The sequence below is a fragment of the Theobroma cacao genome, chromosome 1 (assembly GCF_053813885.1).
Source record: "Theobroma cacao isolate CCN51 chromosome 1, ASM5381388v1, whole genome shotgun sequence".
Classification (NCBI taxonomy): domain Eukaryota; kingdom Viridiplantae; phylum Streptophyta; class Magnoliopsida; order Malvales; family Malvaceae; genus Theobroma; species Theobroma cacao.
In genome coordinates this window covers 28005871-28031566 of record NC_142639.1, presented here as the reverse complement: position 1 = coordinate 28031566, position 25696 = coordinate 28005871, and the positions used below count along the sequence as shown (strand labels likewise).

Genomic DNA, 25696 nt, shown 5'->3' with positions numbered 1-25696 from the left:
ATTGTCCCTTTTTCTAATTAAAAAAAAGTAGGCAAAACCTGAGAGCTCTCCATCTTCTCCGAAGACCCAACGCTGTCACTTTACAAAATCTGCCAAACCCAATTACCAACCCGACATTACCAGCGTTCAACACATAAATATTTACATTAATTGATTCACATATTAGTATGTATCGTACATCCCCTTGGGGTTGTTTGCCTTGTTATGAGTTTATAAAAAAAAATGGAAAAGGTGGAAGATCCAATATGACCATCCATCACCTTGGATGGTATGGTATCAGACTTACCTTTTCCGGTTCTAGATCTTAGGCAGTCCATAACTTCACCATACAAAAACCCAACAAAATCAAGAATTAATAATGGTAGGCGGAGCCAAATATTAAGAGTACGAGACAATTAAAGTGTAATTTGAGATGGTTTAATTCACTTTCTTTCTCTAAACTCTAGCAAGAAAACCTGTAATTTCTTTTACAACAGGAATCTTAAAAACAAAAATGGGTTTGATCATTTTCTTGATGATTTAATCCTAATCTTGGGTTTTGACGGGGGTTTGGCAGAAGTTACATGAACATGGTGTTCAGATGATCTCTGAGTCTTTAGGTTGTTCTTCAACTGTGATTTCTTCTTCCTCATCATTCCGAAAGACGAAATCTTCCTTTTCTCCTTCTCCTTAATGGTCTCCAGCTTGGGTTTCCAATGGCGTGAACCCACAAGCTGCGCGTACTGCTTCTGCAACTGTGGGGTGGTGCATACTCTGCTCCAACTCTCATCAACACTCTCTTTCATTCTGCCTTCTTCCATTAACTGCCATATAAATTCATCAGATATTCGTATTCTTAAGCATCCGGATGGACTTTTTTGTATCTGGAAAGGTTGGCAAGTTGCAGCCTTCTTCACCAGAGCAATACTTGACACCCGCGAAGATGAAGATGGAACCGGAGATTGCGGAGATCGGGCGTTGGCAAAGGAGGCAATGGTAACGAACGATAAAACTGACTGGAAAAAATGTTTAGGAAGAAGAAAGTATCTGTGGCCAAGCTGGAGCTGGTCGTCCTTGGAGAGAGCTGGGATCTTCTGGCCTATGTAAAACGAATCAGAACGGCAAATCATGTGCTTAGGGAACTCCGTTATGAGCTCGGAAACATGGACGGGACGATCATAGATCTTGACAATCCCGTCAGAGTCCATGATCTTGATGGTACCAAGCCGAGGCTCAGGCTGCAGGTGGAGGCACGAGATGTGGTTGCCCAGCAAGTGAAACCAACATGGAATGGTATGTAGATTCAGAAGCTTGAGACCCATATTTAATTTAGATCATACTATAGCATAGCATAACCTATTCCCTGATACACAAGCGGGTTGCAAAACAAGACGCAGCGAACACCCAAGAGGCTTCCTCTTCTCTTTACTGTCTTCTTCTTTTTGGAGCTTAAGCCGGCGTTTGAGATTAATGTAAGGTTGCAGTGAGGCGTGAGAATCGACAGGGAACAAGACTTGTAATAGAAAGACAGGGGAAACCATGAGTGGCTATATATGCAAAAATTACAAAGCATCACATGGCTGGATTTGATAGTGTATGACTTATAGACAACTAATCTAGTAGTAATAAAATGAGAAGAGGTAAACTAGAATCTAGAAAAAGGAGGGACCGAAGAGGACCCTGGACTTTAGAGAGAAAGAGGCGTGAGACCCGGGTAAAGCTTTTCTGGCACGTACTACTTTTGTATTTGTTTTCTCAAAGTTGACAACGCTTATGTTTGACTGAAAACTATCTCGTCGCTTTCTCCGACGCCAAATCGGGCCATCTCTCCTTTTTTGGCGTTTTGAATATTTTGAATCAAACCCCGCCTGCTCCGTTACGCTAAACCTCTGACGTGGTAATATCAAACTCGTATTCTCCTTTTTTTCTCCTTCTTATTTGATACCATGCCCAATTAAAAATTTTATATTTTTATTAAAAATAATTGTCCAAATTAAATTCATTAGATAAAAAAATAAAAACGAAACAAATACAATAAGACCAAGATAGCGTATGATAACCATGTTTAGTAGTATATTCCTAATAAATGCTTAATGATCGTTTTTGATAAGAGTTGCTAGTATTTTACGATGTCTTGTATGTGCATGTACAAGCATGGAATGTGCAATATCTTTCCTGGTTTGATTGGTTAATGGTTAATTATATTATTTACACTTGTTATTTTTATTTATTATTATCTATTATACAGAATTATCTCAATATTTTATTATTATTATTATTATTATTATCTCTTATTTATAATTATTTGTTAGGAGATAATGGTCATGTCCATTTGTTATTATCATTTGGAATTTCCCTAACCTGTATAGGACAAATTCATGATCGCCATTAAAAAAGTTAAATTTAATAAAAAGGATCATATTTGGTAGCTGACAATACATAGTTTTTATCAGCTGTTAAGCCATCAAAGAATGTCATCTCATTAACAAACAAATTTAAAACTTTGAAAAACTTAAAAATAATTATAACTAGTTTTTTGAAATTTTTTTTTTAAAAAAAGATAAAACTAATTCTTTTTTATCTTTCTCAAACTCCTCTCACCCAATCTCTTCTTCTTTTCTCCATTTTTCAATCCATTAGCAACCATAGGTCCAAATTCTCAAATTCTTAATTTTGATTCGGTAATGTTTATTTAAACAAATTTATGAACAACCTCCAGCTTCTCATATCCACATTGACCAAGCCTAATTAAGTAAGGCAAGAAAAAAAAAAACCTAATTGCAAGTTAGTCTTAATTCAACGTTACTTAGGCTTGCTTTAATTGCGCTTTAGTCTTAATTCAACGGTACTTAGGCTTGCTTTAATTGTGGTTGTCTTCCATCAAAATCCAAGGGAATTTTTTTTTGTTACACGTAAAATACAATATAAGTCTACAGTGAAGGAATATGGTATAATCAATTGAAGCAATACACAAATATTGACAATTTCCTTCACAAAATGTTGTTCTTCTCAAATATATTTCTTATAACATATGAAGGCTGTGTTAAAATCCCAATTCATTTTTAATGGAAGGAAAATTAAGGTCCCTTGTTTTTGCCTAAGATGAAACAATTTCCTTCACAAAATGTTCTTCTTCTCAAATATATTTCTTATAACATATGAAGGCTGCGTTAAAATCCCAATTCATTTTTAATGGAAGGAAAATTAAGGTCCCTTGTTTTTGCCTAAGATGAAGGGCCTTCAAGGATAAGATCTACCGAAATATACACATTGTACAACCACTAGAGCCCGCGAATTTCCTGTCTCACAATTGTGACAAATCAAATAACTGTGACTATAAATAATCATAAATATTAAAAAATGGGTAAATTAGTAAGAAAAGTTAAATAAATATTACCTTCAAGAATCAAAATTAAGAATTTAGGGCTTTAGATCTATTGCAAATAATGGACAAAAAAGGGAGACAAGAAAAGGAGATTGGGAGAGAGGGAATTGGAGAGAGATAAAAAAAAATTTTTTTTTATGATATATAAATTGAAAGAACAATTATAAAAGAAAAAGAATAACAATAAAAAAAAGTATTTAGATAAAGCAATAAGATTTTATTCAAGTGTGTATTTACAAATGAAATGAATAGCCCATTTATAGATTAATAACCCTTTATCTATATAGAATTTATAAAATAAAGATAATTCTAAGAAATTAGATAGACGGATTAAATCCTAATCTTAATCTAATGTAATCTACATCAAAATCTACAAAATAGATAATCACACATATATTCATAACACTTCCCTTGAATATCCATTGTATTAAGAATATGTCTCGTTAAAACTTTACTAAAAAAATATTTAATGAAAAAAAAATACGAGTGAACGAAAAAAAGTACATAAATCAAGAATAGGCTATTGAAATATTGCTTCATTATAAACCTTATCAAGAAAAACCTAATTAAAAAACCTTGATGAATGAAAAGACTATAATGCATATTTTACTCCTCTTAATAACTGCATTATTTAAGATCTTTAAAATAATGCATTCCAATATTTTGTACCAACTTTTCAAATATTACAGTAAGAAAGACTTTGGTCAATAAATTTGCTAGATTGTCATTTGACCGAATTTGTTAAACACTAATATTACATTTTTCTTGGATATCATGACTGACGAAGAATTTTGACGAAATATGTTTTGTTTTATTACCTTTAATGTATTCTTCGTTTAACTATGCTATGCAAGTGGTATTATCCTCATATAATGTTGTTGAAATTTCCTTATTAGTTAACAAGCCACACGTTTCTTAAATATGTTGAGTTACAAATTTTAACCAAACACATTCACGACTTGCCTCATGAATTACTAATATTTTTGCAAAGTTAGAAGCAGTAACAAATATAGTTTATTTTACAAAACACTATGAAATAGTCATACCTCCACATATGAAATAGTCATTACTCCAACAACATCATAATAAGAAATTCATGTCATTATAGTTTGGAAAACTCAACCAACAATCAAAATTATATTAAAACATAATTCATTCAAACTTATCCAACATTTACTTAAGTTTAAATAACATCACTTCATGAAAGGTTAAGGTTTCACAACAATACATAGCAAAAATTTAAAATTTTTTCTTAAGCAAAATCATACTTTGATTATTTCATATAGATAAACCTTATTTAAGGAAGAGACAATCAGAACATTCTTTAACTAAAAGAAACCAAAACATAACAAGAACACCAAAGAAGTGCACCAGGTATTTGTGGTTAAGTGCGATTCACATGGTTTCTTCTTCTTAATTAGTCAATAGAGTTTCAATCAATCATGGTTTAAACCACAATCAGTGGATAATTATGTATGATTTGAACTCAAGAAAAGAAGAAAGTAGTAGCCTAATTGGTTGAGAGAAGAGATTGGTGGACGCGGTTTTGAAAAGCCAAAAAATCAATTCTCAAGGTTTTCAAATCTTTTCATAATTTCCTTTAAAATCGTCTTAGGATTTTGTGGATGATTTCTAGTAGTTTTGTAGTGCCAATCATAACCCTCAATTTATGACATAAGCCTTATATTTATAGGCAATTGAATTAATCCTAAACCTTGTAAGATTTTGCATAACTTTATGCTTGCTGTAAAATTGCCTAAGACTAATTTTAAACTATTCAATTTATCCCAAAAGTTCTCAACGTTTTTTAATTAGGTCCAACTTAACTAACCTGTTTTCACATTCTCAATTGACATTCTTTAATGTTTGTGATGCATTAGTTTCTTAACATGTTGACAATGTATATAAGTTATAATCCAAGTCAAACTAAGATGAATCAAACTCCTTTCCATTCATCATTACCCAATTGATTAGTTCATATGTATAATTAAATATTGACATCTAATAATGTATCATGACTATTCAAGTATTAAAAACAGTTAAACAAGCTCTTAACTTGTTTGTAATTGTTATAGTTAAATAAAACCTAATTATTGAAACCTTTAGGTCAACTTTATAAATTGATTCAATAGCTATCCTTTAACCAAATAATTTTATTTGATAACTGTGACAGGGAGTGAGTTAGTTTAAGTTAAATCCTAACTTATGTAAACCTTTAGGGCTAATTCATTGTTATATAAAAAATTTTATTTAGAATTTCAAAATTTAAAGTTAAATGCCAATTATTTAGGTATAGTGCATAGCATTTAATTTCTTCTATAGTGTTGGAAAGCTTGATAGTTAATTTGTTTGGTAAGTAGGACAATTTTAGACATTTTTGTGTGTTTAAATAAGGATAGGATATCCACATAGGCATCTACATAAACTCTTTTTTGTAGGTGTCTTTATGCCTTCCTACATAATATTATATATATTTTTAATATTTTTTTGTGAAAAGCTTTTTGGGGTAAACAGGATTGCTCCAATGGTGGGATTAAGAGGTGGATGTGCTGTTTGTGTTGTCCTGTTAGCTATACACATACTATATAGCTAACATATATTCCTATTAAGTGCAAAACAAAAGAATATCTCTTTTTTCTCTCCCCCTCCTCCTTCCCGATGGATAGTCTGAAGAAAAGCTGATGACACAGTGCAACTCCCAATGAAGTCAAAGAAACCATGTCCGCATGCAGACTGAGAGCTGAGACCCATGAATTCTCAACAAATTTCGGACTCAGCTAATTAATCTAAAATTATTTTGATCGGTGTGTCCCTGCGTTTCACGTTACTCAAACAACTTTCTAAAATGTTCCACGCATAAAATATGCTTGCCATGTTTTGGCACTAAGGAAAGATAAGGGGGAGTTAAAGCTTGTATTTCTTTTTCTTTTTTTTTTTTTAAATTTATTTTCTTGATATTGAGCTTGAATCTGCAAATTTGAATCATATTTACCATATTCTTTATTCCAATGCCGTAAACTCAAAAAAAAAAAAATTCAAATCAATCTATTTAGGTATAATAGTTAAAAAGGTAAACTGAATTATTTAAGAAAATTTAAATAATTAATTTTTTATTTTTTTAATACGTTCAAGTCAGTTTTTATATTTTTATTTTGAATTAAACAAGTTTTTATAAATAAAGGTTAGCTAATTGCTATTAATAAAAATTGACATTTCTCTTTTTTAAGCCATGTAATATTAATATGAAGCTGACGTATGATCTGAAAATGCCACGTAATCATGTCATAATATCACGTCATTATCTATTATAATATGTTAACATACCATGTATCATATGATATAAAAAGATAAATGATTTTTGACTACTAATAATTAGTCACAGTTAGTTAGAAAGATTTTATTTAATACAAAATAAAAATATAAATACTTAATTGAACCTCATAAAAGAAAAAATGATATATGAATTTGATATATAGTTTGTCTATTGCTATCCACAATTCTTGTTTAACAATTTGTGATAGTAGGGCTACTATTAGACGAGAGGAAGCTCTTATTGGATAGTCTTCCCCTCCAATAGATTGGATCTCTGTGAATTTGGATGGTGCATATCGATGATCAACTGATCAAGCGATTGTAGGTAGTGTCTTTAGAAATTCAGCAAGAGAAAGGCAAGGTGGATATGCAGTTCGGCTTGGCAAGTGCACGACTTATCAAGCTAAACATTGGGGAGTTTATAGGGGGTTATGTCCTGCATGGGACATGGGTTACCAAAAGATTGATTTACAAGTTAATAACCAGCTTGTTGCACAGGCCATTACCTTAACTGAACTCACCCATGTTATAATTCAGATCTAATTAATGCAATTCATAGCTTACTCTAGCGGCAATGGGAAGTTTTTATATGCCATGGTTATAGAAAACAGAATGGATTAGCTAACTTCATGCTTGATACGAGATTTTCTCTGGATGAAGTTTTTTCCTTTTATTATAATCCATTAGTTGAAGTTATGGAACATTTGATGTATGACTTGGTGGAATGTGTTTTTCTCAAATGATTAGAACGTAATATTTTTTATTCTAAAATAATTTATTTAAATGTTATAAATAATTTAAAATTCTTTTAAATATTATACCATACTACGACCATCTAAAAGACCTCCGCTTTCATGTTTTCACAAGACCTCACGCTGATGCCTGCCCTATCACCCAAAGCTCGAGAATTAAGGTTGCGTACGACGAGGATTTGTGTCCCTTGTTGGCTTCTTCACCCTTGATTAACTGAGTTCATACCTACTTCAAAAGATTTTGAAAAAAAAAAAAAAAGGACCAAGAAAGATAGAGACCTTCTAGATATCTGTAATTACCAATTAACGGATTGCTAAATGTTGACCCTTTCGTGTTCCAAGACACTAAATTTTTTTTGATAAATTTGACTATTCTGCAAATATATAGAGAGATAAATAAAATAATTGATTGTGGTGCTCAAGATTGATTCCGTGCACTGTAGGCTTAGCTTGAATCGCAGCGGACCTTAATATGTGGTCAGCATTTACATGGATCACATTTATAAGTGATTGTTCGGTAAAAAAAATTATAGTACTTAAGAAGAGTTTTTGAATCATCTAAAAAGTTGTAAAATTTTTTTATTTTTTACTGTATTCAATCAATTCGTTATATTTTTATTTTGAGTTAAATAAATTCAAATAATTAAAGATTAATTAATTATTATGAGTTAAAATGTTATTTATCGTTTTATATTTTCGTGAAGTTGGTATGAAAAATAAAAGTGTCATATGCTTATATGATTATGTCTTATCATCATTTATTATTATATGTTATTATGTCACGTAAAAAAAATGATAAATAATAATTTAATTAACAGCCGTCAATTAAGAATTAATTAAAAATACTAATTTGGTGTAAAATAAAAACATGAATACTTAATAGAATATAATAAAATAATACATACTTATTTGAATATTTTTAAATAATTAAACAAAATTTTTAGATGTTAATACCGTAATAGAAAAAAAATGACCTGATACCCCCTTGGCTTCTCTATTAAAATAACATGAGTTCAACATTCAAAACATTATTATCGATATTCATACCTCTACCAAAATAAGAAAAATTTACCGTGACACGTCTGAAACCTTTGGTTAAAACACAGAAATTGGTGGCCGAATCGACTTGTTAATAAATTTTGGAAAATTTATTGTCAACATTGACGTCTTAGACTATCTGTCCGTCTGTCCAATCGCCATCCAATTCTCAATTCTAAGAGATTCACACAATCTAAAATGTAAGGATTATTAAGCATTTTTCTAATTTGGAATATGTACTTGGAGAGTCCATTCAGTGCTTTGACCGGAGACGCACGTGTTTTTGTAAAAGACAAGTTGAGGTGAGGGCATGCATCGACTTTGGGGGATGTTATGCTAAAAGTGACTTGAGATGGGACTCATGTTGTGCAGTCCATCACGTGATTCACGTTTAACATTTGGTCCAACAGCAGAGTAGGTACTTGAACTAATAAATGAAAGATTAATCTCTTTCGGCACCAACTCCTGTCCACGTATTCTAATTTTTGGTGTTGATACCTTACTATAATAATAAAAGAGATAAATGAGAAGATATGTGGGAAATTATTTATCCCCTACTATGTGACAAAGTTATTCCGTAGTTGGAGTCTTGAAAAGACATGTAACAACTTTTTATTAGTTTTAGGATTATATTGTGGTAGTTATTTTGTATTTAAATTGGCTTTATAAGCATACAAATTTGTATGTTCGTAATGTTCTTTCATCAAAATGAATGAAAATTCCTTATCTTTTTAATATTATTTTATAGTAACTTTTCTGCTTTTCCTTTTGGAGTAATGGTAACTTCAATTTTTTAGGAGTAGTTTTAATCTAGTTTGAACTTTGAACAGCACCACACATTGCTAGTGCGTAGTATTAGGAGGCAAAACCTTTGGGAATAAATTTTTTTTTCTTCCTCTGATTTGCTAGTTTCTGTAATGCTAAATTTTAATTTTTAAACAAAGAACAACAATTTTTTATTCAAAATAAAAGTTAAGAATTTACCACCAGAAGATTGTAAATTAAAGATGAAAAATACTTTACAAATGATTCAAATATCTCATCTTCAAAAAATTTAATGTTGCATTTTTCTCAAGAGCTTTAAATTTTGTTGTCATATAATGCTGTTGGCCAACTAAGTATCAACTCGTGCCTAGTTAAATAAGATATGTGGAAAACCTTAAAAAATAATATGTGTGAGATCCTCAGGGATTTTTCTCTACAATTATCATCCCAAATCCATGTCATTTTATAACTAATATTTTATTTCAAAATTCTCTTAATGTAATTTTATTTTAGTTTAGTTTCTCAAAACTTTATATACCCATTAATTGCAATAATATTCATCAAAATATTACAACTGACTTTTGTAGAGAAAAGAATTATAAATGAGGTCCATTTCATTATAATATTTATTAATCAGTTCTTTCATTGTACCACATTCCTCATGGGTATTATAAATAAATAATTTCCTCTGCCACATCCAACTTTATGTAATATCAGTTTGTGATTTTTATTCTTGTTAGCCTTTGAAAAATATTTTCTTCAAAATTTTTTTTTTATATATATGATATTAATATAAATAATATGATTCTAAAACAATTTTTAACAAAAATATTGATCAAATTTCTTGAGTCCAACAATCTTATTAAAATTATTTGAATATCCTTTTTAGATAGCGAATGATGAATCCTTTATCAAACATCCAATATAATTTTTTTAGCATCTACACAAATCAATGCTACATAAATCAATGTAGTAGTATATAACCTTTAAATTTAGCACCACCTATTTACAATGTTAAAGTCATATAAGTACTAAATAAAATATATTGACTTTTTAAGTCCAAGGACAATTAGTAAAATATAGTAGAGCCACCCTTTAAATTATTGACAGTGATAAACTTATATATTTCCCTTTTGTTGGATCTTGTTGGATGTATATATCTCATACATTATACCCATTTGTTTGTTATAAGGGCGCTACCTCAATGAATTAAGACATTCTATCTTTTGTTAGAGGTATAATAATTGTAGGCTTTAAACATTTTGTCACATTTATAGCCTAAAACAAATTTGGTAATTAAGGAACTAAAGTAGTATAACTCCTCACTCAATAGTGTGTCAACCATCAGCATAGCTTTTCAACAATGTCACAAAATAATTAATTTATGATTATATATATTATAAATAAATAAGTAGCCATCAAAATATAGCATATGTAAATAATAAGTAATATAAACATTTATTTATCTAATAAAGAAATGATAAAATTGATTTTTAAGGGAACATGTCTAATTATAATTTTTCACTTGGACTTAAAACCAATCATACACATATTTCATGCACATTAATTCTACATGCTTCTTAAACATCTTTTGAGACAATGATTTAGTTAATGGATTTACCACATTTTTTACTAAAGTAGTCTTTGCTATTATGACATCATCTCTATGTATAATATTACGAATTAATTGGAATTTATGCTTTATATGTTTTATTTTTGTCACGACCCGGAACTCCCCATTGGGCCTGTGACAACCGCCGCGAGGCCTCGACGGACATTCTTCACCCCGAATGCTGATTGAAACCCCGCAAGGCTTAGCATCAACTTTCGCATCTCCCCGGTGAGCAACAGTTATTAAATCTAGCATTTCAAAAAAATCATAAGTCATTTTCAAATAAGAACAATAAAATATTATTTTCTGGCTCACACGGGTATTTTCGTAATTTTTCGTCAAAAATCTCAAAACTTGCTAAAAATGTAGCAGGTAAGCAGAAAATATATATTTAATGATTTAAAAACAATTAAGTATCTAAAACGTTCATTTGAAAGCAAATTCTTGACAACTAGTACTATTCAAAAATAATAAATAAAATATTCTATTTTCTCATAAAATAAGTTTTTATAGAAATATTCGTAAATAATTTTTCGCACATGAAAGTAAAGTAAAAATTGTATGAATAGAAATACAGATAACCAAAATATAAGTTTTGATCTGCAATGACACGTGGGCTCCAATTGACCAAGATGATGTAAGACTGTGAACTCTTACTTTCTATAATGCAGTTTCGAGCTTAGTTCTCGTCCTACTCGACTATCTACAAACTGTCTTGAGCCTGAAAAATGTATAGGAAGAAGGGGTGAGATTTTATAATCCCAGTGAGTAAACAGATACCATCTAAAGTATCTAAAGCCGAGTAAATAGAGATAATTAAAATAAGTCATCATACCGTAATTTCATTACCTTTCAGTTCATTTCAACCAAATAAAATCAATCCATATAAATTGAGTAATCAACTTGGCTTATGAATTTCTTAAAACTTTGGCTCGTGCCAAAACTCATACTCGGTGATACCTTGAGCAGGGCATCCAACCGAGTCCGCCAAGGCTGTTAAAATTTTGTATACACTTAAAATATATTTTTAGTTTGAGAAAAATACAGCCGTTCCTTGGTGTTGGCTAAGTTCCCCTTCACGTGGTGGTTTGGCGTGAAGTGAACCCTAAGCTTTACCCCAGGAGATACCCTACGCGCCTCTCCGTTCCAGGTAATAATATAATGGAGTTTACCGTGCCCCTCTAATAGGCTGGTCCACGGAACCCCCTCTGCAGTAAATAATTAATATATAATCCACCAATCAATAAAATTCATTCTAGCATGACATGGCAATTTATCGCAACCTAGCATCTCAAGGCTGAATACACAGTATAAATAATTCTAACACCAAAATCAGTTTAGCCATTCATGCTCATTTAATATCATAAGCCATTCAATTTAAAACCATAATTTACAACACAAGCAGACAGTCTCCAATTACTCTATTTTCAAAACCAGTATTCGATTTTTCAGAAAATTTATAAAATCATTTTATAAAATCACAATTTCTCCTAAAACATAGCAATTTACCATTTAAACCCATTTTCCATAAAATCACTGTCACGACCCGGTACTCCCCTCGAGCCCGTGACAACCGCCGCGGTGTCCCGGTAGACACTTATTTCCCGGAATGTCAACCCGAAACCCCGCAAGGCTTTACTATCAGTTTCTTTGTTCCCTTGTGAGCAACCATTGTCAAATATCGTGTTCTAAAATATTTTAAGCTGTTTCCAACTTTAAACAAATAAAATATTAATTTTTCGTCTCACAAGGGTATTTTGGTCATTTTTCTCAAAAATTTTAAAACTGGCTAAAACGTAATATACAAGTACAAAACACACAATTCATATTCAAAATGAGTTTAAAAGTCTAAAATCTTCATTTAAAACGAAATTATGGTTATTTGAATATAATAAGAAAATAAAAGAAATATTAAGTAAAATATTCTATTTTCTTATAAAACAATATTTATAGAGTTATACGTGAATAATTTTTATAACGTAAAAGTTAAATAAATTTATACATGCTTAAATACAGTAAGCCAAAATATTTAATTTAATTTACAATAACAAGAGTGCCCCCGAATAAACAAAAGTAAAGAGGACTGTGAACCTACGGTTTGGAAAATGCAGATCCCACTGTAGTCCTCGATGAGATCAGCTATCTACAGTCTATACTGAACCTGAAATGGGTGGAAATGAAGGTGGTGAGATTATAAAATCCCAATGAGTAAACAAACCTCATCATAAACATCTAGAGTTGAGTACATGGAGACAATAAGGTAAATCATCATAAACTGGGTTATAGCATTAGAACACATTTTGTTCAAAACACGTAAAGAGGCTTATGAATCTCATAAAAATCTAGGCTTGTGCCATAAATCCATTCTCGGGGACACCTTGGCCGAGGCATCCTACCGAGACCGCCAAGGCTATTAAAATTCACATTTCACATAAATCATGTTTTTGTTTTGAAAACATAGCCGTTCCTTGGCGTTGGCTGAGTTCCCCCTCACGTGGTGGTTTAGCGTGAAGTGAACCCTAAACTTTACCCCAGGAGATACCCTACGCGCCTCTCCGTTCAAGGTAAGAATATAATGGGGTTTACCGTGCCCCTCTAAAAGGCTGGTCCACAGAAACCCCCTACTGCAGTGATTAATTAATATATAATCCACCATATAATAAAACTCAATAACATGATATGGCAATTTTGTAATTCGTAGTTTTTCAAGGTAACCAAACAATTCGCATTTCAATACAATTGCCAACTAGCCAATCATGCTCGATTTATCATAAGCCAGTTAATTTAAACAATCAAATTGCCACAATTAACAGTCCCCGTGTACTCTATTTTTCAAAATCACTATTAATTTCAAAACAATTTATAATTTAATTTCATTGAAACTCATTTATTCATAAAACATGAAAATTTATCTTTTTAAATTCCTTTTTCCATAGAATTCATGAAAGCATTTAAAAACCACCCTAGATAATTAAAATGACAGTAAGTTTACTCACAATGTCTAGAATGCAGACTTTCAAAGCACTCTGTCTACTGGTCCTCGGATGCAATTTCCTTGCCTTTATCGGAGGACTCACCACCTTGACACAGTACAAAATCGAGAGTTTCACCAAGTTGGTACTAAATCAAAATTAAACTAATTTAGACTACCAATGCATGATATGGAATGCAAAAATGCACTGGTAACTATCTAAACCCGGTATTGGCCTAATTCGTCTTATCACCCGATTAAATTCCTAACGGGTCCGTTTAAACTCCAATTTAATTCTTTTCAGTTTCTATACCTCAATTGCACCCAAATTAACTTAATGTCCCTCAGTGTGGTGCAAATTATCAATCCCAACAATAAATTACGAAAATACCCCTAGTGGGTAAAAATTCGTATTTTTGCTCCGAAAATTCCCATTATTTTTCTAGGCTCATAATTCATCATTCCTTAACCAATTCTCCTAGAATAAAATCAAACTCATCCTCACTCACTACATGGTAAATTCAGCCATTAATGGTTGGGGGAGAAAATAAATTCTTTTCTTGTTGTTTTGTTTCTAAATATGCTAAACTAACTAAAAACACTAACATAAATTAAAATCAAATAAATCCAACAACTTTCTCTCTCCTAACCCATTTTTTCAGAATTTAATTCATCATGAAAACATGTAATTTAATCATGGAAAATAAAGAGAAATGCTTGGGAATAAGAAAACTCAAGCTTAATAGAAAAAAAACTCACCTTTTTCACTTAATTTCCTTGAAAATTCACACTTTTTCTTTGATTTTCTCTCTCTAGGGTTTTGTTTTTGTTTTCTCTCTCTTCTTGCCGGTTTGGCCGGCCATGGGGTGGAAGATGGGCTGATTTTGTGCCTTTTAAAAAGGAAATTAATAAATTAATAAAGTCATGACACATGGCATCATGTCATTGGCCCGTTTTTAAAATTTTAAAAATTTAAACATTTTATCTCCACCACATGTTTAGTCAAGGGTCAAAGATGAAGACAAGGAAGACCATGTGCTGGAAAAAATATCCTGGTGGTAGAAAATTACAATTTTGCCCCTGAGGTGGCAAAATTACCATTTTACCCCTATACTCCAAATTATACCGAAATTAAAATTTTTCACTTCTAAACCTCAAATCATACTTCAATAAGTCAAATTATACTCTAATAAGTCAAATGGGGTCAAAAAAATCTTTTCTAAAATTCCCATTTTGTCCCCAGGTGGCAAATGACCATTTTGCCCCTAGTTAGTGAAAATTCCGATTTGACTCCAAATTGATCCTCAAACTCCAAATTACCATTTTAAGTCATCCATGAACTGTGAAACTCTTAATCTCACCTTAAAATTCCTATTTGATCTAGTTCGAGGATTAAATAAACTTTGTTGTACCTCTAGGTACAATACCGACTTTTGTAAATTTTTCGGGACTCCCCTAGCATGCAATCATGCTATCATCGCATGTATGTCATGAATAGTATTTTATAAGGTCGGGCTTTACAATCACACAATTGTATAAACCTACTCTAGATAATTAAGACGATAATAAGTTTACTCACAGTATTAGGAGTAGAAATACTCCTATCTTCTGCCCTTGGGTGCAGTCTCTTACCCGAAACAATTGACTCACCACCTATCCATAATCCATGACACAAAATTCAATAAATTGTGTCAATTTATCATAAATTATTTCAGGCTCTTATCCATGCGTATTCACTAGATAGGATTTGAAATGTCTAGACAATCGCTTAATTGCGGTGTCCGACCTAACTCGCCTATACACGGTGTAAATTCCTAAAATCCCCAATTCGACTCTAATTCCATCCATTTCAATTTCAATTATCCAATTGTATCCACAATACCTCCATGACTGTGAATTTGGTCCAATTTATCAGTCCGGACTATAAATTACGCTTTTACCCCTAGTGGGTAAAAATTTCAATTTATTGCACCGAAAATTCCCATTTAATTTCCAACTTCATAATTCATCATTTTTCCACCCAATTCTCTTAAAATAAAGTCAACCTCATCCTCACATACCATTGGCTAGATTCGGCCTAGAGAAATTGATGGAGAAGATAAATATTTTTCTTGTTGTTTTACTCATAAACATGGGAAACTAACACTAAACACTAACATAGCTCAAAATCAAATTTATCTAACAACTTTCTCTCTCTAAACCCATATGACCAGAATTGAAATCATCCTCAAATCACATGATTCAACCATGAAAAATGATGGGAAATGCATGGGAAAGGTAAAGCACAAGACAAATTTAAGAAATGTTACATTTTTTTTCTTGATTTTTGAATTTCCACCTATTTTCCCTTTAAATTTCTTAGCTAGGGTTTTATTTTCTCTTTTCTCTCTCTTGTTTCTTGCTTGGCCGAATGTTGAAGAAGAAGAATGGGTTATGGGCTGATTTTTTTTATGCCTTTTTATTGTTTAATGAAATAATATTATTTTATTCATATTTTAAATATTTTATTAATTCATTTCTTTTTCTAGCCATCCACTTGTCCTACTTTTTTCACCATGCATTCCCTTTGACTTATCCAAGTCTTAAGTGAAATTTCCAGATTTTTCCAAACTTTTGGTGGAGCAAATTTTTCAAAATTACACTTTTGCCCCCGAACTTTTCAAAAATTACATTTTTGCCCCAAAAATTGAAAATTTGCCATAATGCATAATTTTCACTCCTCATACTCATTTCACACTCCAAATAATTAAATTTGATCAAAATCCTTTCAAAAATTAAATTTTTGATTCTGGGTGGTAAAATTACCATTTTACCATTTTTCTCCAAATTATGCCGAAATTAAAATTTTTCACTTCTAAACCTAAAATCTTACTCCAATAAGTCAAATGGGGCCAAAAATCTTTTCTAAAAATTTCCATTTTGTCCCCAGGTGGGAAATGACCATTTTGCCCCTAGATAGCGAAAATTCCGGTTTGACTCCAAATTGATCCTCAAACTCCGAATCACCATATTAAACCATTCTGGGACTTTAAAATTCTTAATTTCATCATAAATTCTCTATTTGATCTAGTTCGAGATTTAAATCAACTTTGTTGTACCTCTAGGTACAATACCGGCTTTTGTAAAAAAAAATTTTTTTTGAAACTCTCCTAGCATGCAAACATGCTATCCATCACGTGTATGTCATGATAAATATTTTTATAGAGTCGGGCTTGTCATCTTCCCCACATGAATCAACCATATGATATTTCTTCTTGACTGATTTCGACATCCAACTAAATATTAATATTTTAAAAATTTATCTTGTCTCCTTGGTACCTGAAATACCTTATTATGCCTCACTTGACTTCTGAATCGCCTTTTATCTCACAAATTCTCCTCTAATAAAATTATTATTATTTTATTGTTATTTTCTCACTTGCGAAATATTTTATCCTAAACTACTCCTTTCGTCTTTTATCACTTTTAAACATTTTAATTGACCTCAATATGCATTCAATCAACTTTATTTATCACCATATCAAAGTATGGGGTGTTTCAATTTTTCTAGTGAGTTGTTGACTCCACAGCATGTGCTACTACTCCACTATTATTGTCATGACCCGGAACTTCCCTCAGGCCCATGACAATCTCCGCGACGTCCCGATTGACACTCATTATCCGGAATGCTAACCGGAACCCCGCAAGGCTTACATATCAGTTTCTTTCCTTTCCTGTGAGCAATCGTTGTTAAATATGAAGTTTTTAGAGAATATACACTATTTTAGATCAAAAACAATCAAAATAAAATTTTCGCCACATAGGGGTATTTTGGTCATTTTTTCTCAAAAATTTCGAAACTGGCTAAAACGTAATATACAAGTACAAAACACATAATTCATATTCAAAATGAGTTTAAAAGTCTAAAATCTTCATTTAAAACGAAATTACGGTTATTTGAATATAATAAGAAAATAAAAGAAATATTAAGGGAAATATTCTATTTTCTTATAAAACAATATTTATAGAGTTATACGTGAATAATTTTTATAGCGTAAAAGCTAAATAATTTATACATACTAAAATACAGTAAGCCAAAATATTTAATTTAATTTACAATAACAAGAGGGCCCCCGAATAAACAAAAGTAAAGAGGACTGTGAACCTATGGTTTGGAAAATGCAGATCCAATGGTAGTCCTCGATGAGATCAGCTATCTACAGTCTATACTGAACCTGAAATGGGTGGAAAGGAGGGTGGTGAGATTATAAAATCCCAATGAGTAAACAGACATTATCACAAATATCTAAAAGCGAGTAAAATGGAGGCAAGTTTAAACAACAAATTTCAGCCCATTTCATAATGTTTCCAATTTATTTCTTAAACCATAAAATATTTGTAATTTACCAAAACAATTGTTAAGGCTTATGTCTTTTATTAAAACAAGGCTCAAGCCAAAACTAATCCTTGGGGATACCTTGGCCGAGGCATCTAACCGAGTCTGCCAAGGGTGTCAAAATATTCACACGTGAAACACATTTTTATTTTTAAAACAAGCCGTTCCTTGGCGTTGGCCGAGTTACACATTCACGTGGGGGTTCGACGTGAAGTGAGCTCTAATACTACCCCGGGAGTTACCCTCATCGCCTCTACAACCGGAGTAACTATATAACTGGGTTTACCGTGCCCCTCTAATAGGCAGTCCACGGAAACCCGTCAGTGCAATGACTAACTCACCAATTTTAATAAAATTTCGACAGTATAACGTGGCTTTTATTTATTTATCCAGCCTGCATAGTAAAAACAACTTACATAAATTTCCCAATGCACTCACAAAATATAGCCACATATACTCATTTCTCATAAGCCATTCCTAGGAAAATATATATTTTTCAAGTCAATTTGCAGACTCCAATTACTCAATTTCATAATCAATACAATATATTTTTATTTGTCACATTTATTCCTAAAACATCAAAAATCCCGTTTTAATCTCGTTCTCATTTCATAAAATACATAAAGGGCATTTAAAAATAAACTCTAGATAATTTACAATAATAATAAGTTTACTCATCGTTTGTACAAACTAAAAGCTTTCTAAGCGCCCCGATCACTACTCGTCGGGTACGACTTCTTTGCCTTTTTCGGAAGGTTCTCATCCTAGACACATTACAAAAATTTACACAATTCATCACATTGATGCTAAATCACTACATAATTAACTTAAATCCTATACTAATGCATGGTATGAAATGCAGTAGCCTAAAACGGCTTAAACGCAGTATTAACCTATTTTTGGCACTTTGCCCGATAAATTGCTAACGCGTTCCATTTTAGCTCTAAATCATCCCATTCTCTCTCCAACATTTCTAACCATTAAATATCAGCCAATAACCTTCTAAAAACAACAAAATCAGCTCACTCCCTTCCTTGGAAAATTCGGCCAAAAATGGGACATTAACTCGGTAAATTTTCTACTTTGTTTTTCTATCACATTTAATCATTTTTCATTATTTTCTCTTCATTTCTCTTAGAATAAATTTCAGATCATCATCATTGTACCTCATTGCAGATTCAGCCAAGGGTGGGTATTGTGAAAATTTAATGATTTCTTGCCCAATTTAATTTCTATACACATTTAACTAACTAAAACTATCAATTTAACTAAAAATCAAAACCTAAAAATTTCAATTTCTCTCCCCTAGAATTTCGTCCAGCCCTTGATATTACTTTTTGATCTCTCTCCTCAAGCATGCTAAATGGAAATAAAGGCATAGAAAAGGTAGAAATCAAGCTAAAATTGAAAAATCTTATCGTTAGACGCATAAACAGGTGAAAAACGTGAATTTCCCTTTGAATTTTCTTGTTTCTCTTTGGTTTTTCTTTTTTTCTTCCTTTCCTCTCTATTTCCTCTCTTGTTCTTCCTTATGGCCAGCTAGCACTTAAAATGGGGTTTAAATGGGCTGACTTTTCATTAAAAAAATATTATTTCATTAAAAAATACCACGTGTAACTTTTCCATTGGCCCATTTTTAAAATTTCATCCATTTGTTTCCAATTTTTCACCATGCACTTGTCCCACATATCCATAGCTTAGATAAAATTCTCAGACTTATCCAAAGTCTCGGTGGAGTAATTTTTAAAATTTACACTTTTGCTCCAGTAAAAGTGAAAAATTACATTTTTGCCCAAAAAACTAAAAAATTGCCCATAGACATATTTTTCATCCCTTATACACATACCATTCTCAAATTTGTAAAATTTGATCTAAATTCTCTCAAAATCTCAAATTTTGTCCGCAAGTGGTAAAATTACGATTTTACCCCTACACTCTAGAAATCACCAGAATTAAACTTTTTCACTTCCTATCATTAAATTATACTCCAAATAGTTAATCTTGGTCAAAAATTTCACTCCCTGATCAAATTATTATCTTAGGTGACAAAATGAACACTTTTGCCCTTGAACATCAAAATTTTTAATTTTACCCCTAATGAACTCTTGAACTCCGAACAATCATTTTTAGTCATTCCTTGACTATAAAATATTAAATTTCATCCTACAATTCCTATTTGAACTAGTTCGAGGTTAAATCAATTTAAGTGTACCGTTAGGTACAATATCGAGTTTCGTCTATTCTTAGGTGCTTTTTCTAGCATAATAACATGCTACTCAGTGCATGTATGTCATAACATATATTTATAGGGTCGGGTTTTACAATTATTGTAATAAAGAGTAGTGAGAGAATCTATACAGGGTGCAACTCCACACCCTTGCATGAATTTCTAAATCCATATAGCTTTTTTTGCATTTTCACTTGTAGCAACATGCTTTACTTTAGTTGCGGAATCCTCAATGGTACTTTGCTTGCAACGTCTCCAACTTATTGCTCCCTTTCTTAAAGTGAACACAAACTAAAATGTTGATTTTCTATAAACCACATTTGACTGAAAATCAAAATCTATATATCTTGTCACTACTAAATCTTCTTCGTCAAACACTAAAGAACAATGCTTAGTTCAATTCATATGTCTTACTATGTGTTTCACTATTATCCAATGTTTAGGGATGGATTAGATTGGTATCCACTCATAATGCTAACCCAATAACAAATATCTAATTGAATACATAAAATGGCATACATGGGACTTCCTATTGTTGATGCATTAGGATAGTTTCTTAGCTTCGCTCTTTGCTTTTGAGATATAGGAAATATTCTTTTAAAGTGATGAATTCCTTGTCTAAAGGGTAGAAACCATTTCGTGGAATTATGCATGCTAAACTTGGTTAATATGTTACAAATGTAATTTGCTTAGGACAATGCCAACAAGCTCTTCTTTTGGTCTATAATTTGGTTCCAAGCATATAAAATTCTTCACTGTGAAACCTTAGATTTTGAATATACACGTAGAATAGCATAATAGTGGTGACGTGGACCAAGGGTAATTTTATCCTTTTACTTAGTGAGCTTAATTAAACCTTTTAAACCAAAAAATTTAACAGTTTATTTTTTTGAGAAATCATTTTATATTATATTAAAACCTATTGGGAAAAAAAGAGAGGGAAATAAGAAAAAAGATGCGTACTTTTGACAAAAGGAAAAAATTGTAATTTTTACAAAGGTCTTTTTTGACTTTTCCATTTAGTCAAAGCTTTCAAGAAAAGCTTTGTTCTTCCTTTGTCCTTCAAACAGTCCACCCCTCCTTCATTATTTTTTTCTTCCACATTTTTCTTTTATCACATTTCTTCTCCTTTTTCCTTCATTCTTCCTCTTTCCTTTTTCATCTTCTCCTTCTACACAAACCACCAACTCAACAACCCTATTTATCTTTTTTACTAGCATAACCTAAAGAGAGAAAATGTTTTATCTTTTTCTTTGTTTTTCTCTTTATACCACTTTACTTAAATACAAAGTTTTAATCTTGGATCCTTCCATTTCTAAGCAAATCAAGGTAAGATTTTAAGCATCTAAACTTCCAATTTCATGGGTTTTTAATTTAAGATTTTTCCTCTCTAATTTTCAAGTTTTCTCTCTTATAAAGTATTAAGGTTTTTGATTCCAATCTTATATTCAACTCACTAAAGCAAAGAAACTTTAAATTTGAGTTGTTATATCAATGGGTTTATAATTTAGACTACATTTCTAGGTTAAATTTTAGGTTAGGATGACATTTAGTTATGGTATATTTTATAGGTTTAATAAATTTCAAATTTAGTTTGAATTCAATGTTGATTGTAATTATTTTAGGTGCTATTGAGCCTCCATGACCCCATATTTAAGAAACTCTTGGTGGATGGGTAATTGGTGTCAAGAAATTTGTCAAACTTGTGATTTATGAGTGTTGGTCCCTATAATATGTGCTAGAGTGGGGGGGGGGGGGGGGGGTGAATAGCACAATTTGGCTCTTAACAATATTGGAAACTAATTTCTAGAACTTAAGAAAATAAAAACAGAGTATAAGATGCACAACATTTAGAGTGGTTCGGTCCAAGACCTACATCCACTACCTTGATTATCCAACCAAGGATTTTCCCACAAATCCACTAAGAACAGGTGAAATTCACAAGCTTTCACCAAGCTTTACAATGGCTTTTCGCATGCTCAGCCAAAACATTTTACACTAGTTTTTCACGGGATCAACTAAAACCCAAGGTGATTTTCCAAGGCTCAACCACAACCTACAACAATCAAGCTATCCCAAGCTTGAATAACCTCTTAAAGTGACTTCCTCACTCTAAGAATACAAGAGAAGTAATAAAAGAAGGTACCTATGATCACTGGTTGATCTGAGTGGTACAAGATTGAGTGCTAAATACAAATGCAAAGAGTAGGCGTTTAAATGTAGACAAGTGCAGTGAAGCTTTTCTGGTTTTTCAACTTTTTATAGCTCAAATCTCATTCAAGGCTTCTAAAAACTTGTTTCTAATTGTTAGAAGACCTTTTTATACTTAAAGATGCAACTCTGATGGCAGTTTGACAGTTTATGACCGTTGAAAACAGTTGAGGATGGGTTCTAGCCGTTAATCTGTCTTGTAGTGCTCTGGTTCAAATTGCAGACAGAGAGCTCTTAGTCGACTAACTTGTCGACTAAGTTGATTCTGTTTCTGGTTTATAGATCTTGGCAGAGAGTAGTTAGTCGACTGTCTTGATCGACTAAGTTGATTCTGTTTCTTAAACTCTTCAGCTTGCCATTTCTCCAATTTGAAACTTTGATCAACCAACATTCTTCCTTGTTTCACCAATAAGCTTCCTCTTTGTTAGATAGTTACATCTTGTTGATTTTATCCTTCTTTTTCTTTCAAAAAATACTCTTTGAAGAGTTAATAAATTAATTTCCTGCACATTCAAGTAAAGGTACTAGACACACATAAATGGGAATGTTTTATTATCATCAAAAACTAATAGAGCCAACAATCTCCCCCTTTTTGATGATGACAAAACATTCCTTGATTAACAACATAGTGTCTTTTTAATTTTTTTAGTTTTCTGCATAAAATGAGGATTGCTCCCCCTAAGTATAAGCTCTCCCTTCGTGTGTGTGCATATTTTGCTTATTTTATTGCAGCCAATTTTATTCTCGTCATATAAAAAATGATATTGTACATTTAGAGTATACATATGTGCAGCAATGTAGAGTGATTTGCAGCAAGTAAGTATTAGCAGATCATCATTAAACTTTCAACTTTAAGTGTTGACAGATTTTCATCAATGTTCCAGCAACTGTCAACAGTTTATTGATTTCAGATTTTGTCTACATCATTCATGTTTCAATTGATATACTATACACACCATCTATATCTATTTACAAACAGAAGTTATTCACAATGCCATAACAAAAATCATTTATAAACATCAATATCAGCATAGCATTAGCAGATTTTGTTCATGACAGTAAAAATACCAAAATTTTAGCAAACTTCAATTTGTAACAGTTAAGCATCATAGTTATATCAGCATTCATATTTCACATATAACCACATAAACAAGAAAATTAAAACTGAGTGTTTAAGTGCCACAATGGCACAAATAACAGTTAATAAAAAAGTATTTCGAAATTGCCCTTGGACAGTTTTGCTTCCTATCTCCTATTTTTCTAAGTTCCTGCTCCTGATTTTGCTTTCTTTTCTTTCCTAGGTTCTTGGTTCCTCCACCTTAACATTTTTTTAATTCCTGCACCCATTTTTTGGTTCCTGCACCCATTCTACTCCTTTTTTTTGTCAGCACCAAAGGAAGGGGCTCCTATTCATTTGATGTGTCAGAGGGTGAGAATTCAGTGTCATAGAAAGGGTTTAGGGGAAAAGGAGAAGGCTCTTGGAGAGGTGAATGTTCTGGTGAGGACTTGTTTGAGACAGGGATTGGATTCTGAGGAAAAAAAGCTGAAACTGGTATGGATTTCTCTACCAACCTGGAATACTTTCTTCTTTTGAGAAAAGCTGTCTTGGTGGCGATAGTCTTTCTGCCTTTGGTTGGTGGTATTGCCTTAGTTGGTGGCGCTGTAGTGGCTTTGGCTTTTTTTGCTTTTGCCTTTACTTTGGTAGCTGATGCAGGGTTCTTCCCTTTTTCTACATCTCCACCATCATTTTGAGTTTCTGTCCTGGCAGTGTCTTTTTCAGCTTGTCCCTCTTTAACCATTTGGTGGAAGACATACATAATGGAAACTTTCTCTGAATTTGGAGGAGAGGCCTGCTGTTTCTCTGTCCTTAAACCAACCACTTCTGTCCCTTGTTCTGAATCATTTTTGCTTTAAGGTTCAGGAGAGGGTGTCTTGGCTGACTGATCATCCCTTTGGTGAGAGTCTTCAGACTGCAGAATAGGATGGCAAATTTGTAGGTGGAACCTTTAGCTTGAATGCCAGAACTTCCAACATGAGGAGCAGATTTTTCTGCTAATTTAGCTGAACTTTCAGCACCTTGTTGTGCTGGTGTAGTGCTAGATGTTGCAGAGTTGTCTGCACCCACAGGTTCAGATGGCATGCTTTCTTTCTCCTTTATCTTGATTTCCAACTCAGTCATTTTCTCTTCAACTTTCTGTAGCTTTTCTCTTTGGTCAGTCAGCTTACCATCAATCCTCATGAGCAACTTAAAAATTACTTCATTTGAGAATCTAGAAGAGGCTCCTTCAGATTGAGCAGGTAGGCTGTGTTCTTTTCTTGGACTAGTCTTGGAGGTTTTAATAAACCTTTCTCTATCAAGTACATACCCCATTTTAACCAAGCTGCCATAATAAATAGCTTGATCTCTGCTTTTTACCAAGTCCATATCATACCTTTTTGCCCATATTCCCTTCTTCTGTACGAGGGATGTAATTACATTCCCATACGGTAGGTTAACCTTATCAAGTCTGCAGGCACTTCTCATCTTTTCAATCATATATCTTCCCAGATTCAGAGACATTCCATTGAAGGCATGCTCCATCAGCCAAAGGTCTTGGAGGTTGATGTAGCTAAGGCTTCCACTTCTACCCTGTATATTTGCTGCTGTGAAATAGTGTAGAATTCTAATCTGAGGGCTGGTTATCAAACCAGAATTGCTCTTTGAGGAATATTTTGCTTTCTTCCCAATGATGATCTCCCACAATGAAAACGGATCATATTTTTCAGGAAGCTCAAATTCTCCTTCTTTACATTCTATTTTCAGCAGGTTCCCTAAATCTTCAGCAATCACAATAAACTCTTTTCCATTCAGATATACATTCAATCCATCTTCCACATAGTCATCAGAATCTATTAATTCCTTTTCTTTCAAAGCAATACCATAATAGAATTCTTTAACCAGACTTGGACTATAAGACTTATTTTTAAAGGTGATGTAACCTTTTAGTTTCAGTTCATCAAAGTACTTAGATAAACTAGTTTGGATTTCAACATTTTCCTTAAAACTCTTCCAATCAATAAATTTTCCAC

The 25696-nt window shown here is 32.2% G+C and overlaps 1 protein-coding gene and 1 long non-coding RNA gene across 2 annotated transcripts; both read right to left on the bottom strand.

Moving 5' to 3' along the window:
• Nucleotides 1-395: 395 nt before the first annotated feature.
• On the bottom strand, nucleotides 396-1651 carry LOC18612943 (uncharacterized). Its single transcript, XM_007049936.3, has one exon. The coding sequence runs from the start codon at nucleotides 1299-1301 to the stop codon at nucleotides 504-506; it is 798 nt and encodes a 265-aa protein (XP_007049998.3). The 5' UTR covers nucleotides 1302-1651; the 3' UTR covers nucleotides 396-503.
• An 11212-nt stretch (nucleotides 1652-12863) lies between these two features.
• On the bottom strand, nucleotides 12864-14670 carry LOC148764690 (uncharacterized). The gene is made up of 3 exons (XR_016024458.1): nucleotides 14574-14670; nucleotides 13840-13923; nucleotides 12864-13004 (listed from the first exon to the last, which is right to left on the bottom strand). It is a non-coding gene; the product is annotated as an uncharacterized LOC148764690 (long non-coding RNA).
• Nucleotides 14671-25696: the final 11026 nt, after the last annotated feature.

What these genes read in the sequence shown, in the direction of transcription:
- LOC18612943 (XM_007049936.3), bottom strand. Translation starts at nt 1,301, where the DNA reads ATGGGTCTCAAGCTTCTGAATCTACATACCATTCCATGTTGGTTTCAC.